At 59.4% G+C, this 14,263-nt stretch overlaps 1 protein-coding gene across 10 annotated transcripts in view; it reads left to right on the plus strand.

Annotated features, from left to right (window-relative positions):
• The window catches only part of CERK (ceramide kinase), a 47,829-nt gene extending 36,907 nt beyond the window's left edge, over nt 1–10,922 (plus strand). For 2 of the 10 annotated variants that reach the window (XM_086711983.1, XM_086711982.1), the window contains 7 exons: nt 603–677; nt 1,546–1,698; nt 3,764–3,869; nt 4,534–4,610; nt 5,218–5,423; nt 6,027–6,235; nt 8,014–10,922. In XM_086711983.1, coding sequence (XP_086568109.1) covers nt 603–677; nt 1,546–1,698; nt 3,764–3,869; nt 4,534–4,610; nt 5,218–5,423; nt 6,027–6,235; nt 8,014–8,086 — 899 coding nt within the window. In that variant the 3' untranslated portion in view covers nt 8,087–10,922. The remainder of the gene's footprint in view (nt 1–602; nt 678–1,545; nt 1,699–3,763; nt 3,870–4,533; nt 4,611–5,217; nt 5,424–6,026; nt 6,236–8,013) is intronic. The other 8 variants (XR_015253222.1, XR_015253220.1, XR_015253218.1 and 5 more) reach the window with 8 other exon arrangements.
• The last annotated feature ends 3,341 nt before the right edge of the window (nt 10,923–14,263 follow it).

Genomic DNA, 14,263 nt, shown 5'->3' on the forward strand with positions numbered 1-14,263 from the left:
TTTTATTTATTTTTGAGACAGAGAGAGACAGAGCGCAAGCAGGGGAGGGGCAGAGAGAGAAAGAGGCACAGAAGCAGAGGCAGGCTCCAGGCTCTGAGCTGTCAGCACAGAGCCCGACGCGGGGCTCAAACTCATGGACTGTGAGATCATGACCTGAGCTGAAGACAGATGCCCAACCGACTGAGCCCCCCAGGCACCCGCAGTCTCGGTGTTTTTGACAAATCAGTGTATTTCCAACATTCATTTTGTGGACAGATTACATTAGTCTTTATTTCCGTATCTATTCTGGGGCCAAAAGGAAGAGTCCTCCTCGTTGGAAATCTACTAGAGTTTGTTTGTTTTTAATTTTTTTGACGTTTATTTATGATTGAGAGACACAGAGCGTGAGCAGGGGAGGCATAGAGGGGGAGACACAGAATCTGAAGCAGGCTCCGGACTCCGAGATGTCAGCACAGAGCCCGACGTGGGGCTCAAACTCACAAACCGTGAGATCATGACCTGAGCCAAAGTCAGTCGCTTAGCCAACTGGGCCACCCAGACGCCCCTTGAGTGTTTAATTAATACGATGATATGAAGGACGTTTTTTCTCTCTCCTACTTCAGGGTCCACGGATTGTGTGTGTTTTTCCACGGTCGGCACGAATGACGCGGAGACATCAGCTTTGCACATCATCGTGGGTAGGTCCCTTTCCATGCACGCGGCAGACCCTGGACCTCGCTGGGCATGCACAGGGTGGCCCCGACCCTCCCGCCAGCAGAGCTCTGCGTGTGCTGTGGTTCCCTGCCACCTGCCATCTTGTCCTGTCCTCCCACGGCCATAGGGGGTCCTTCAAAAACACAAACCCTGCTCAGAGCCCTCTGGGGCCCCCATCAGGGGTCACAGGCACCCCGTGGCCCAACCAGCTGCCTCGGCATCCCCATGCGCGGGGTCAGGCTGACCCTCTGTCCTGGACACGTCTCACGCTCGCCGGTCCTCTGCTCTCACTTCTGCTCAGGACTCAGCCCCTCATCCCCATCGGGACAGGTTTTCCCAGGCCTGAATCCGTGGCACCCGAGACGCCCCTTCCAAGTGGCATTTACTGCGCTCCCGTATACACGGCCCCGAGGGCGGGAATGGCCGCCCCAGCTGCTCAGACAGCCACGGCCCCTGCCCGGCAAGCACATGGCTCCCTCCTCGTCCCTGACGACGGGGCCCCGGAAGTGCTGCTTACGCATAGCCCATTCTCGATTTCCTTAGCACGTGGGCCCCTCTTCACCGTCAAATCCACCCCGTTTCCCAGCAGCGGCACTGAACGAGCCCCCGTGGGTCCACTGTGGTTCCGTGCCTGCCGGGAAACTTCCCAAAGCTGTTGTGGACCTTTTAGTCAAGTCCTGTCATCGGAATCAGGAACAGGAGACCCAGGGCCCGCGTGCAGACCGTCCCCGGGGCCGCCTTCCGTGTGTTGCACGGCTTAGTCGCTTGGGTGCTTCTGGGCCCGCCCGTGCCATTGAGGGGCTGAGGGAGGCGTGGTGTGGAGGTGGCCAGGGGACCGTGTCTCTCCCGCAGGGGACTCACTGCCCATGGACGTGTCCTCGGTTCACCACAACAGCACGCTGCTGCGCTACTCCGTGTCCCTGCTGGGCTATGGCTTCTACGGGGACGTCATCAAGGACAGTGAGAAGAAGCGGTGGATGGGGCTCATCAGATACGACTTCTCAGGTAGCCCTGCTTTGGCACACGGCGTCTGCCTTCGCCTGCAGAGGCGGGTGCCCTGCTGGTGAGGGGCCCCGGGGCGCCCGCAGAGCAGGGCGGACACCCCAGGGCCACAGACCGGTTCTCCTGTTCGGGATCGCAGAGCGACGCGAAGGCACTGCGGCCGTGCCAAGCCGTGACCGTCCGCTCTCCTCAGGCGGTGTCCCCTTCCCAGAGGGGTCTGAACGGGGGCAGGGTCCGGAGTGGGCACGCCTGCTGCTTGGCGACTGTCACCCACCCGGCCACCGCCCTTTCCAGTTTGCTTTTGGGTCAGTCGGTAGTAAGTTAAGTCGAAGAACCCCAGGTATTAAAATCTGAACCCTTTTCTGGGGAGAGAAACGGATAGTAATGTGCTGGGTCTGAGGCACTGCGGAGCCCTATTTAAATCAAAGCTACGGCATCGCTTTGCAGTTAAAACGCAAGAAACTCCCAAGTAACGTATCTCCCCGAACCGTCGTCAGGAAACAGAACGAGGGATTAGAAAGAATCTGGGTGAGGTTCGTGCCGTCCTCCTGATTACCTGCTGTTGAGCTGGCCGCTCGCTCCCGAGCCCATGGGCCTCACCCTGGCCCACGGTCACCTCTCCGCTAGGATGCAGGGCGTGTCCTGTCCGCGTCTCCGTCCCCACCTGGAACTCACACACAGAGACCTGCAGAGGCTCAGCGGTTTTGCTCAAGGCAGAGAGGAGGCCCGTTGTAGGGCCAGCGGGACATGCACGTGTCCGTCTGAGGACGGGCAGAAATGGGGCCCTGCCATCCGGGAGAGAGACCGTCCTGCAGGTCGAGCGGCCAGCCCCTGCCCTTCACCAGCTGCCGAGCTGGAGGGTCGTCCCGGGGGGAGGGTGCCACCCACGGAGGAAGTGGAGGGAGGACGGTGGACGCCAGGGCATTGGGAAGGGGTTTCTCCCCGGGGCGGGTAGTTACTGGGCGGATCCCAGATGCCCAGCCGCACACTAGCTGCTGGTAGAGCAGGTGGGAGGCCGGGGTGGGGACGGGTTCAGTGGTGTCCCCATCGTGCCCGATGTCACCATGGCCAGCGCCAGCCCGGCATCCGGCTCAGGGGAGTGGTGTCACTGTTGCATTTGCAGGATGTGGCAGGGTCCCCACTGTGGCCCCCACTCCCCTGTCCTGCTGGGCTCTCTCCAGTCAGCTGCTCAGGTTCATCCCGTGCCCGCTGGGGCCGGTTCGAGGCCGGCCAGGCCCGCTCAGAGCGGATAGCACGCCACGGTCCTCCAGATGGGCCGGACGCAGTCCTTGGCGGTGCTGCCCTGGACCGTCACTGTCCGCGTTCTTCCCAGATGCCAGACTGGTCCTGGGTGACCTTGGGCGGCCGAGCCAGGGAGACCTGGGAGTGTCTGGGAGGAGCAGAGAGGTGGCCCTGCCCTTTGATGAGCCTCCACCGAGTCGGGGAGGCCATCTCCAGATGTCGGGGGCTTTGCCACATGCCAGCCCTGCAGCGATCTGCGGGCAGGCAGGAGGGGTCACTGATGGCAGAGATCTCCACCGCTGAAGGCAGCCCTGGTGACCCGGCACCCAGCATGGCCCGATCCCTTACCGCTCCCATCACACAGGTCTTGGGATGCGCTGGTGGCACGGGGGGGGGGGCAGGGGGGGAGGGCGCTGTGTCCCAGAACAGGTGCAGCTGGGGGGGGGGCGCGTGGGGAGGGCGCTGTGTCCCAGAACAGGTGCAGCTGGGGGGGCGCAGGGTGGTGCTGTATCCCAGAACAGGTGCAGCTGGGGGGGGTGCGGGGGGGGTGCTGTGTCCCAGAACAGGTGCAGCTGTGGGGGGCGCGGGGGGGGGGGGCGCTGTGTCCCGGAACAGGTGCAGCTGGGGGGGGGGTGCGGGGAGGGTGCTGTGTCCCAGAACAGGTGCAGCTGTGGGGGGCGCGGTGGGGGGGGCGCTGTGTCCCGGAACAGGTGCAGCTGGGGGGGGGGGGTGCGGGGAGGGTGCTGTGTCCCAGAACAGGTGCAGCTGGTGGTCTCGTGGCCAGAAAACGACGCTGGGGCTGCTTTACTTTGTGCTCCGTTCCCAGGTTTGAAGACCTTCCTGTCACATCACTGCTACGAAGGGACAGTGTCTTTCCTGCCAGCGCGGCACACAGTGGGGTCTCCCAGGGACAGGAAACCCTGCCGTGCCGGGTAAGCACATTCTTCCGTGTGTTTCTATTGCAGAGGGCGCGAAATAAAGCTGGGCTGCTTGGGGGTGTGCTCCTATCGGGGACACGTATCTTCTAAGCGTAGATGCGAGACCGTGGTTCTGGCGTGCCCGGCGATAGCGTAGCTCAGCGCACGGCTTCCGGGCCCACACGTTCCCGAGCCCCTTTCCTCCTTTAATGGAGAATCTGAGGCCACAGGTCACAACGGTTAGAGGTAGAGCTGCTGAGCCAAGCCGAGGCGCCGATCTCCCTGGCGTGAACACGCACCGTTGCACGGTGAGCCCAGGCTGACGACGAAGTTGCGAGCTGGCTGCTCGCTTGGTACCGCCTGGAACAGACGACCGTTGTGTCACCTGTGCTGAGCGACCTGCGCCTGGCTTGGCACGTCACCAGCCAGCGCTCCGCTGACCTCGGGGCCAAGCCGAGCTGGCTCTCGGCACGCCAGCGCCACGGCCGCGTGGGATGCCCTTGGCTTCTTAGCCACGCGCGTACACGCTCTGGAGAAGTACGCGTGGACGCGCGGACGTTTTAAAAGATCTGACTTGCAGAATTCAAACTGACGTGCAAAGGGGAGAACTGCCAGGCGCGTGCGCTCCCTTGTCGCGGCCGCGTGCCTCAGGAAGGGCGGTGACGTCCTTGTCTTCCAGATGCTTCGTGTGCAGGCAGAGCAAACAGCAGCTGGAGGAGGAGCAGAAGAGGTCGTTGTACGGTCTGGAGAACACCGGTAATGTCTGGGCCGCGGACTCACCGTCACTGCCGTGTGTGTTGGGGTTTTAAGCTGTGGAACCTCTGAGGGCGCTGCGTCTTCCCGCTGTGCGTCCCCCCCTTTGTCGGTGGGCGCGTGTGTCCCTCTCTGCTCGCCTCCGGGCAGCAACATGGCTTCTCTGGACTGGGGGCTGGCGACAGTTCCTGTCAAGGGTTATACTCTCGTCTGTGGGCTTTGCCAGGCGCCGGGAAGGGGGTGGGCGCAGCAGCGTTCCAGAAACTTAGCTGTGGACGCTGACATTAGAGTTTCGTGTAATCTTCGTATGTCACAAGATACTGTTCCTCTGGAGTTTTGTAAACCGCTTACGAAGGGGAGAATTATTCTCGGCTGACACGGAATCGGGTGACAGGCCAGGCTCGGTGGCCCCCGCTCTAAGTTGTTCAGACGTCCCCACGTGAGGACCAGTGGCACAGCTGTGCCCTTTCGGAGGCGACCCTCCGGGCACGGCGGCCGGCACAGGGCCTGTGTGCTGGGGCCGAGGGTCAGTCCACGGGAGATCCGTAGGGATGGTCTCGGGACGCGTGCCCGCGTGTGACGTGCCGTCTGCGATGCCTTTCTGCTTCAGAGGAGGTGGAAGAGTGGAAGGTCGTCTGCGGGAAGTTCCTGGCCATCAACGCCACCAACATGTCCTGTGCTTGTCCCCGGAGTCCCCAGGGCCTGTCCCCGGCCGCCCACCTGGGGGACGGGTCTTCCGACCTCATCCTCATCCGGAAGTGCTCCCGGTTCAACTTCCTGAGGTTTCTCGTCAGGCACACGAACCAGTACGACCAGGTGAGTGGGGCCCTCGCCCTGCCCCGTCTGCGCTGGCGGGCGGGGTGCATTTGGGCAGCGTCTATGCGGGCAGCGTCCCTGCGGGTGATCCCTGACTGCCGTGCCGTAGGAACCCACTGCTGAGTCTCAGGGAACAAGGTCAGGTTTCTGGTCTGCGTTTCACCCATTGGAAGCTCCTAGCGTCTGCTCCTTCTGAGAGCTCGTTAAAGACACAAACCTCTTTCTAGCAAACCTTTCCGTAGTCGCTGGCATCCTTGTAGTTAATACAACGGCAGACCCCAACTCTAACGAGATAAGTGTGGGTTGGCCTCTGGTTGTAGTAAGATGTGTTTTCCTTTCTTTAAATTAAATTGCATTTCAGGTGTAGCATAATGGTATTTTTATGTGGTTTGTAAAACAGTGCTTGTTAAAAAGATGAAGAATTCTACAAGTCCCTACTAGGGAACTACCAGAATCTTGAGAAAGCGCCGGTCGCCGTGGACGCACCGGGAGGCGGGCGGCGGCCTTCACTTCGTGTCCGGGCTGCGGGCGCGCCGGGCACGGACGGGCCTCCCCCGCAAAAGCGCCTATAAAAGCGCCAGCCCCTTCCGTGTCTCTCTGCAGTTTGACTTCGCTTTTGTCGAAGTCTATCGCGTCAGGAAATTCCAGTTTGTATCGAAGCACGTGGAGGACGAGGACAGCGACCTCAAGGAGAGGGGGAAGACGCGCTTCGGGCAGATCTGCAGCGACCACCCCCCCTGCTGCTGCTCTGTGTCCAACAGCTCGTGGAACTGTGACGGGGAGGTCCTGAGCAGCTCCGCCATCGAGGTCCGGTGAGTGACGGTGGCCCGAGGGCGCCTCCTGGGGCCCCGTGGCCGCAAGCGTGAGGGTGCACTGTAAACGCGCGCGTGTGTCCACGCAGCCGGCGCCCGAGACCCCGCCATCGGACTCTGGGGAAGATGCCCGCGTGGGGACGGTTCCCGCGATTTCCCAAGCCCCCCCGCCGTGTCACCATCTTCTCTTCTCCCTGAGCCCCAGCACCAGCTTCTGTCCCTTTGCTCTGGCATTTTCTCTCTGTTCTCCTGATTACACACACAAGCCATCCTCCTTCACCGGGTCCACCAGGAGCCCCTCTGGCCTCGGGGAGCCCTGTCTGCGGCCGGCGCTGGACCCTGGCTCGTGGCCTCCGGGGGGCAGGCACCAGGCCCGCTCTTCCGGCCGCTGGCCTTCGGGCAGGGGGTCCTCTGCAGACCGGCTGGGGGTCTGCCATCTGATTACACGTGTCACACGCCCAGAGGGAGCACGAGTGCAGAGAAAGTCGTCGATCAGGCTGTCGAACGAGGTGAAGGTGTAAAAATGGAGTGAAGTTCCAAGGTCCTGGGCTGTCTGCACATGTCGGGGCGATCCTAGCCGCCTTGACGGAGGCCAGGCCACGCGCTCCTTGATGACAGAGTGCGGACGATGTGGGAGGCGACACGGAGGGGCCTGCAGCCCCGCACCCACGCCCACCCCTCCGATAACGTGCACGTCACTGTGTATAATCCCGACGTTAAATGGCTTTTCAGCCCGTGGGATGTGCAGTGTCGAGCCTCCTGCATCAGCATCCGGCCAGGCCGTCAGGAGAGGCAGCCTCAGCCTCATCGAGGCGCACGTCTGCTCACACCTGCTCCTGTGGCCACCGCGTGATCAGTGTGGCCGTGACTGTCCAGCTCAGATCCCAGGAGAAGGGGCGGGGACAGGACCACAGGGAAGCCCGCCAGGATTCGGCTTTTGTAAACACATTTTACAAGTTACAGAATTATTTTTGATGCTGGCTTTGGGATTTACTGGAAAAACAGGATACTTTGAAAATTAGGAAAAGCATTCTTTTATGAAATATATGCTATATGTCATGGTAAATATCACTATGCCTTGAGCAGCAGGTGACTTAGTTATGGGGTTTTTATTACTGAACATCTTTAAAAAAATCTTTTTTGTTCATTTATTTTTGAGAGAGAGAGAATCTCACACAGGCTGCACACCCATCAGCACGGAGCCGGACGTGGGGCTCGAACCCACGAACCATGAGACCGTGACCTGGGCCAAAACCAGGAGTCGGGTGTTTAACCGACTGGGCCACCCAGGCACCCCTATTACTGAACATCTCGGAGGAGGCTGTGACGTCATTAATAATTTGGGAAGGAGGCGCTGCCGGTGGGGACCGGACAGCCACGCTGACCGCTGAGCCCCTCTGGCTCCTCTCATCCTGGTGCATGCGGAAGGCGGGGGTCTCCAGGGCACCTCGGCCACCCCTCAGCCCCCTGGGCTCTGGCTGGTGTGGGGCCCCCTCCTCTTGGGCGACTGAACATCCCGCACGTCCTGGACAAGGGGGGTTGCCCTGCACGGAAGCTGAGAAAGCAGTCACCCAGGGATTTGTCACTTTGCTAAAGCGGGGTCTACAGGTGCCTGGGTTTTCTGTTGGCCCTCGGCTGCCCTCAGCTGCCCTGTCACCACGGGGTTGGGCCCAGAGACAGCCAGGATGAGACCCCCATCCCACCTCTACCCTTGACCGGCAGTGGGGCCAAGGGTCAGGGGGACACTGGGGGTGACACGGCGCCCTTTGTCTCTGCAGGGTCCACTGCCAGCTGGTTCGTCTCTTTGCACGAGGAATCGAGGAGAATCCTAAGGAAGAGTCACAGAGCTGAGACGCTGTCACGCATCACCTGCCTTGCCGTGATTGGGAACCGTGACCGTTATTTAAGAAAATTACTGCAGACCGACTACGTTGATATACACATTTAAATTTAGAGATTTATTTTTGATAGTTAAATCTCGATTTTAGAAAAATACCTTCGTCAACAATATTGTGAACATACCTGGCATTTTCGGTTCTACGTGACTCTTTGGGCTGCGTTTCACGTAACTTCTTCTCAGCCAATGGCACTTACCAGTTTGGGGGCGCTGGCTTCTTAGATTTTAACAACGCCGACGGTGCAGATTTTCAAAGGGCCCATCAGTGGCTCTGCCGCAATAAGTTTAGGGACAGCGAATGTGCGGTCACACCATCCAGACCGGGGTCTCCCCGCTCGCTGATCCACATCGCACGACTTACTCTGTAGTTATTTGTGGTCAGGTTTCGGAAAGTAGTCGGTCGCCTTCATTTTGCCTTCATCTGAGCTTCTACTTAGGAAACTTCCGGACTCTCTCTGTCCCGGGCAACTACAATGCAACGTAGCCCTGCTTCGGGGACACCTCGGGAGTGCAGCACTGTTGTGGGGACACGGACAGGAGTGGCACTTTATCTTGAAAACCCAGGTCCTTGCTTTCATCACGGTTGTGTTTCTGGGACAATCCGGCTGGTCAGCAGGAACAATCACGGGCCCTGGAGACGGCATCGGTTTTACGGCTAGGTGCCGACGCTTTATGGCCACACTGGGCGGGGTGGGGGGGGGTGGGCATGGAGAGAAGCTGGCACGCAGTAGGAAAAAATTCACTCTGTGAATGCTGTGTTCACTTGACATCCGGGCACCCTGCCCTGGTTGGCGGTGGGGCTCCCAAGTCCCGGGGGCTACTTTGGTGCAGGCCCCGGGTCTATACATGTGGTCCCGACTGGAGCTTTTCTTCATGTTCAGTTCTACATATTTATTGAAACTGTTGTCCTTTTCAGCCAGAATAGTGTAAATGGTGTCTTCAGGGTTAGTATTTTAGATAGTTTTCCGCTGAAGCGCTGGAGCTGCATCGGCCGGGGGTTCCCTGCAGCGGCCAGGGGTTCCCTACAGGCGGCCAGGGGTTCCAACCTACAGGCGGCCAGGGTTCCCTGCAGTGGCCAGGGGTTCCCTACAGGCAGCCGGGGGTTCCCTACAGGCGGCCAGGGGTTCCCTACAGGCGGCCGGGGGTTCCCTGCAGCGGCCGGGAGTTCCCTACAGGGGGCCAGGGGTTCCCTACAGGCGGCCAGGGTTCCCTGCAGTGGCCGGGGTTCCCTACAGGCGTCCGGGGGTTCCCTACAGGCAGCTGGGGGTTCCCTACAGGTAGCTGGGGGTTCCATGCAATGACCGGGGGTTCCTCACAGGCAGCCAGGGGTTCCCTGCAGCGGCCGGGGGTTCCCTACAGCAGCTGGGGGTTCCCTACAGGCGGCCAGGGGTTCCCTGCAGCGGCCGGGGGTTCCCTACAGGCGGCCAGGGTTCCCTGCAAAAGCCGGGGGTTCCCTACAGGTGGCTGGCGCTTCCCTGCAGGCATGGCCACCGGCCCTGGGGTGGCCCTCTTGCATGCTTGTGGCCCCGTTTCCTTTGTATTCATGCTTGGCTATATGGGAGATGCATCGAAAATAGCTTTATTTGAAATACAAGATGAGGCTTGAACTCTGGTTTGCAAAGAGAGAGGAAGCCTGTTACAAGAGGCGGTTCACAAGCCGTCATGTGCTTTACGAGTGCCCTTGACCTCACGTAGGCACAAGTAGTCATTTTAGCATTAACAGACATCATATATTTTTAGAATTTACTTGCAGCATTTATATTTTGAAGTATACATGAAATTTCCTATTTTATCATTCAATCCCAGGTCAGACAAAAAGGGTAGCTTTAACTGGCTTTTTTAATAAGATCACATTATCAAGCGATTGTGCGAATCCGATGTTTTAATGATTAGCGGGTGGGTGAAAAGTCTGGGTATGAAAATAATTCTCAGTGCTTGCTGCCGGTTGGAAGAAACCAGACCCAGGACTGGCAGGTCTGAGCAGGGGCGCGAGGGCCTCCCCAACGGGGCTCCCGGCCGCCCACAGCCGCTCTGTGGATTGTCACTTGACGAGGTTTCCTAAAACAGTACTGGTCTGAAGTCCATGGCCGGTTTTAGAGAAACAGTCCAGGCCGGAGTCCACAGTTCACGTTCACCGAGAAAGCGAGCCACACGGTTCCTGGAGGGCTGACCTTGTGCCCACATCACAGGCCTTGGGACGGTTCTTAGGGTGTGTGTGGTTGTGTGAACACCCCCCCAGCACTCCTTGATGATCTCTACACGGGATGGAAGTACTTTCCAGACATTCCCATGTGGGGAGGGGGTTCTGATCTCCCGAAGGCCCCAGACGGAGCCCCAACATGTGCACGTCAGAACTGACAGCTGGTTAGTGAGGACTTAGGATCATCTAGGATTAGTCTAGGCTTTAACTTCCTGTGTGACTCATTGGTGCAAAAAACCGTGGTGGTAGTTATGCCCTGACCCGTTTCCCGCTTGTTCTGACTACCAAGGAGGAACCTCGGAAGCTGCACCTGCTCGGCGGGCAGGCTCGACTTTGTTCCTTGTACAATCTCGTGTAACGGGGCAGGACCGATGGAAGAGGTGGCTTCATTTTCTTTTAATCTTGCGGGTTTCGAGATTAGAAAATGGCATATTTGCTCTGACACGTTTGAGAAGACAGAAATAAAGTTACGTTGGGCAGAATTTTTTCTTCTTTTATAAATTCCTGTTATTTTCAAAGCGGAGCATGTTTTGTGAAAACACCTATGTACAATTTAAAGAGCAAGAATAAAATGAACGATGGTGTACCTACCGGCCAGGCCCAGAGTCCCCGTGTGTCCTTAGGGGCTGACCCCGCCCCTCCCCGCCCCTCCACAGAGGTGACTGTTTGCAGCGTGCTGTTCCCTTGGTCCGTGTGAGGGGAGGGGACTCACACAACACACACTTTGGCATAGGATTGTTTTGAGCTGAAGACCATGAGGCCGCAAATGCAGAAGGAGCTTCCTGCCCCCCACCCGCCCCGTCCCCGCTAAGAGTGGGACATAAACTTCCCCTTGAGAAGGTGTGCCCTCCTCTCCGCTTCCAGGAGCAGAACCCCGTCCACCGCGTCTACCGTCTACCGTTGGGGAGGTGGGTCTGCACAAGCCTAAATCCTCCATCATGTCCCACACAAAATTCCCCAGTAGGGGGCGCCCGGGTGGCTCGGTTAAGTGGCCGACTTCGGCTCAGGTCACCGTCTCACGGTTCGTGAGTTCGAGCCCCGCGTCGGGCTCTGTGCTGACAGCTCGGAGCCTGGAGCCCGCTTCGGATTCTGTGTCCCTTTCTGCCCCTCCCCCACTTGTGCACGCACATGCACTCTCAAAAAATAATTACATAAATGAATAAACGTTAAAAAAAATTCCCCAGTAAAGTCACATTACCTTAGAAGCCCAAACCCCTTTCCTTCCTTTTTTTTTTTTTTCTTTTTTTGGGGGGTGGTGAGCGAGACAGGATCCTAAGCAGGCTCTGTGCTGCTAGCAGCCCAATATGGGGCTTGAACTCACGAACCTCAAGATTTGTGACCCGAGCTGAAGTCAGACGCTCCATCGACTGAGCCACCCAGGCGGCCCCCTCCCAAACCCTGGTGTCCTTCTGTCACTTCTTGACAAAGGTAAGCGTCCTCTTGCTAAAATGCTACATAAGCCCCGGGTTTAACCGCCTCCGTGGGACTTGGCATGAACTAAACATCAGCATCAAATCAAAGCGCTGTGTCCTTCCTCCCGTCCATCCACCTCCCGTCGGCTTATCTGGCAGGACAGGACACGGCTGCTGAGCCCCAGCGGGCAGTAGCGGGGTCTTCCTTCCTGAGGGCTCAGAGGCTCAGGCACATGGTTCAGTTCCACGCACTTCGCTCATTGTGTGAAAGGAAACCCACCGCGTGCTGTCTTCTGTAACTTCTTCATTCCGCACGTTTTGAGATGTTTTCATCACGAAACGGAACTTCCCGGCGTGCGAACGCTGCACTGGTTGCCATTTAGAAGGGTCCTCGCTCAGGTCTTTCAACAGTTTTAGAATTTTCCCTGAAGTCTCTTTTCATCCTGTTTAGATATATTCCTAAAAAATGTATTTTGGGGCTGTTACCTCCTAAAAACAAAATTTTTATTTTACATAAAAATGGGATTTTTTTAACGTACCACATACCACACGGTCTCCAGAAAACGTGCCTCGTGTGACAACTTAGCTGTAGACCTGGGGTTTCCCCAGTCCCATCACCTACCCGCAGGAGTCCTCGAGGAGATGCCTTTACAACCTTACACGTTTCGGGTCCCCCTGTCTGCACCAGCTCGGACTGCTAGGGACAGAAGGGACAACAGTGCCTCTAAGGGAGCAGGGTCCGGGACCCTGCAGAAGGAAGGGGCGGGCTTCCCTGCTCCGGTGGGTTCTGGGGGCTTCCCCACACACCCCCGCACAGGACAGGGTCTTCTGGATCCTTCCTCACCTCGCAGGCAGTGGCTGCCCCCTGAATCTCCCCCAGCCTTCAGGGCCATCACACCCCAAGTAGCCAACCCCTCAATCCAGCCTCCGTTAACAGCAGACGCGTTCGGAGTCAGCTCCGCGTGTTGGTTTCCGTGGGTGAACAGAATCACCACCTTTGGCTCCTGACCGCGTGGTGACAGCCCCCCAGGCCACGTGTGGCCCTCGCATTTACTCACACGGTCCTGAGACTCGCTCGCTAGATGCTGTTACAGAAGAAACCGCGGGTGCCCGTGAAGGGAAGCCCGCTTGAACAAGACCGTTAACAAATGAATCTGTGTTCCTGTCTCCTCCGTCCCCGGACCCTCCCCACCCGATCTGCAGCCAGAAGGAGCACTGCAGGGGCTCGATCTCTCCAAGAACAGAGGCCAAGTACTACAGGAGCACCAAGTCGCCTTTTTTGGCCTCACGGACCCCCAGGTGAAGCCAGAGACGGCCTCTCCAGAGTGCTGCTGCGAAATGCCGTGTCCAGGCCCCCAAAGGAAACCAACCACGCTGAAATACAGCCAGCAAAGTTTTCAATCACCATTAGGCAGCTCTGTGCTGTTTCACTGGCACATCAAATAGGAAAACAGACGTAGAACCCGGAGCCCCGCCAGCGAGGATGGGTGGGGCCTGTGCCGCCCACACCCTGGGCTCGGACCCCTCCTCACCCTTCTGCCTCCAGAGAGCAGGTGTCCCCACAGGGCCGGGCGCTCGCAGGGACCGTCCTGTCGAGCTGTGCTGCAGAGGGGCGAGCGGGGGCTCTGGGGCTGGGCAAGCCCTCTCTTGCTGTCAGGAGAGTCGGGTTGGGGGACGGCACAGGGATTCCCAGGGACCACTGGCCCTCCATGGCTACGTCCCAGCCCCTCGGACGGTGCCCGCAGCAGATGGATGGGGAGACGGCTGGACGAACAGGTGGGTGGAGGCAGGACACAAGGCCACGCCTCTGGGGGCAGAGCCGGCCCATCAGACCTGGTTTCTGTCCAGCTCCAGCTCACCTGGTGGGAGCTGGGTGGGTCTCTGCCTCCCGCGGGCTCCTGTGGGCTTGGGGTGCTGGGGGCTGGACGCCCTCAGTCGTGTGCAGTTCGGCTCGGTGCGGGACCACGGCGGGTTCAGAAGTCGGCCCGGTTCCTGCATCCCTCCGTCTCCAGGGTCAGTGTCTGGATCGGCCAAGCCACGGGTGCCACTGGGGATCCCTCTGCCCGGGGTCCTCAAGTCCCCCCACCTCTCAGCCTCAGACCCCAGGGGAGGGCCCCAGAGACACCCACCCCTCCCAGTGAGGTCACGCCCAGGTGGGGCCGGGGCCTGCACCCCAAACCCGAGGCACCGCTTCCGTCCCTTCCCCAGGCTCCCCCGCAGCCCTGCAGTGATGGTCCCACCGCCCACTGCCACCCGGTGCCAGGCCCGGGACGCCCCAACCTGCAAGCTGCCGGCCCCACTGGCCTACAGTCTCCTTCTAGGACCTGGGGCCCTGCTCCCCGCTCCCCCCAGCTCCTCGGTGTCCACGGGCCCCCGGGACCCTCCTTCGTGGCCCCATCCCACAGCCCGCTCCCCGGGCACCCACCTCACCCCCCGCGGTCACCAAGACAGCTGTGGAGCCCCAAACCCCCAGTACCCTCCAGTGCCCTGGTGGCCGCGGGATTCCTGGGCTCCCGCTG

Source organism: Puma concolor, chromosome B4 (genome assembly GCF_028749965.1).
Source record: "Puma concolor isolate L17-30 chromosome B4, mPumCon1.1.hap2, whole genome shotgun sequence".
NCBI lineage: Eukaryota > Metazoa > Chordata > Mammalia > Carnivora > Felidae > Puma > Puma concolor.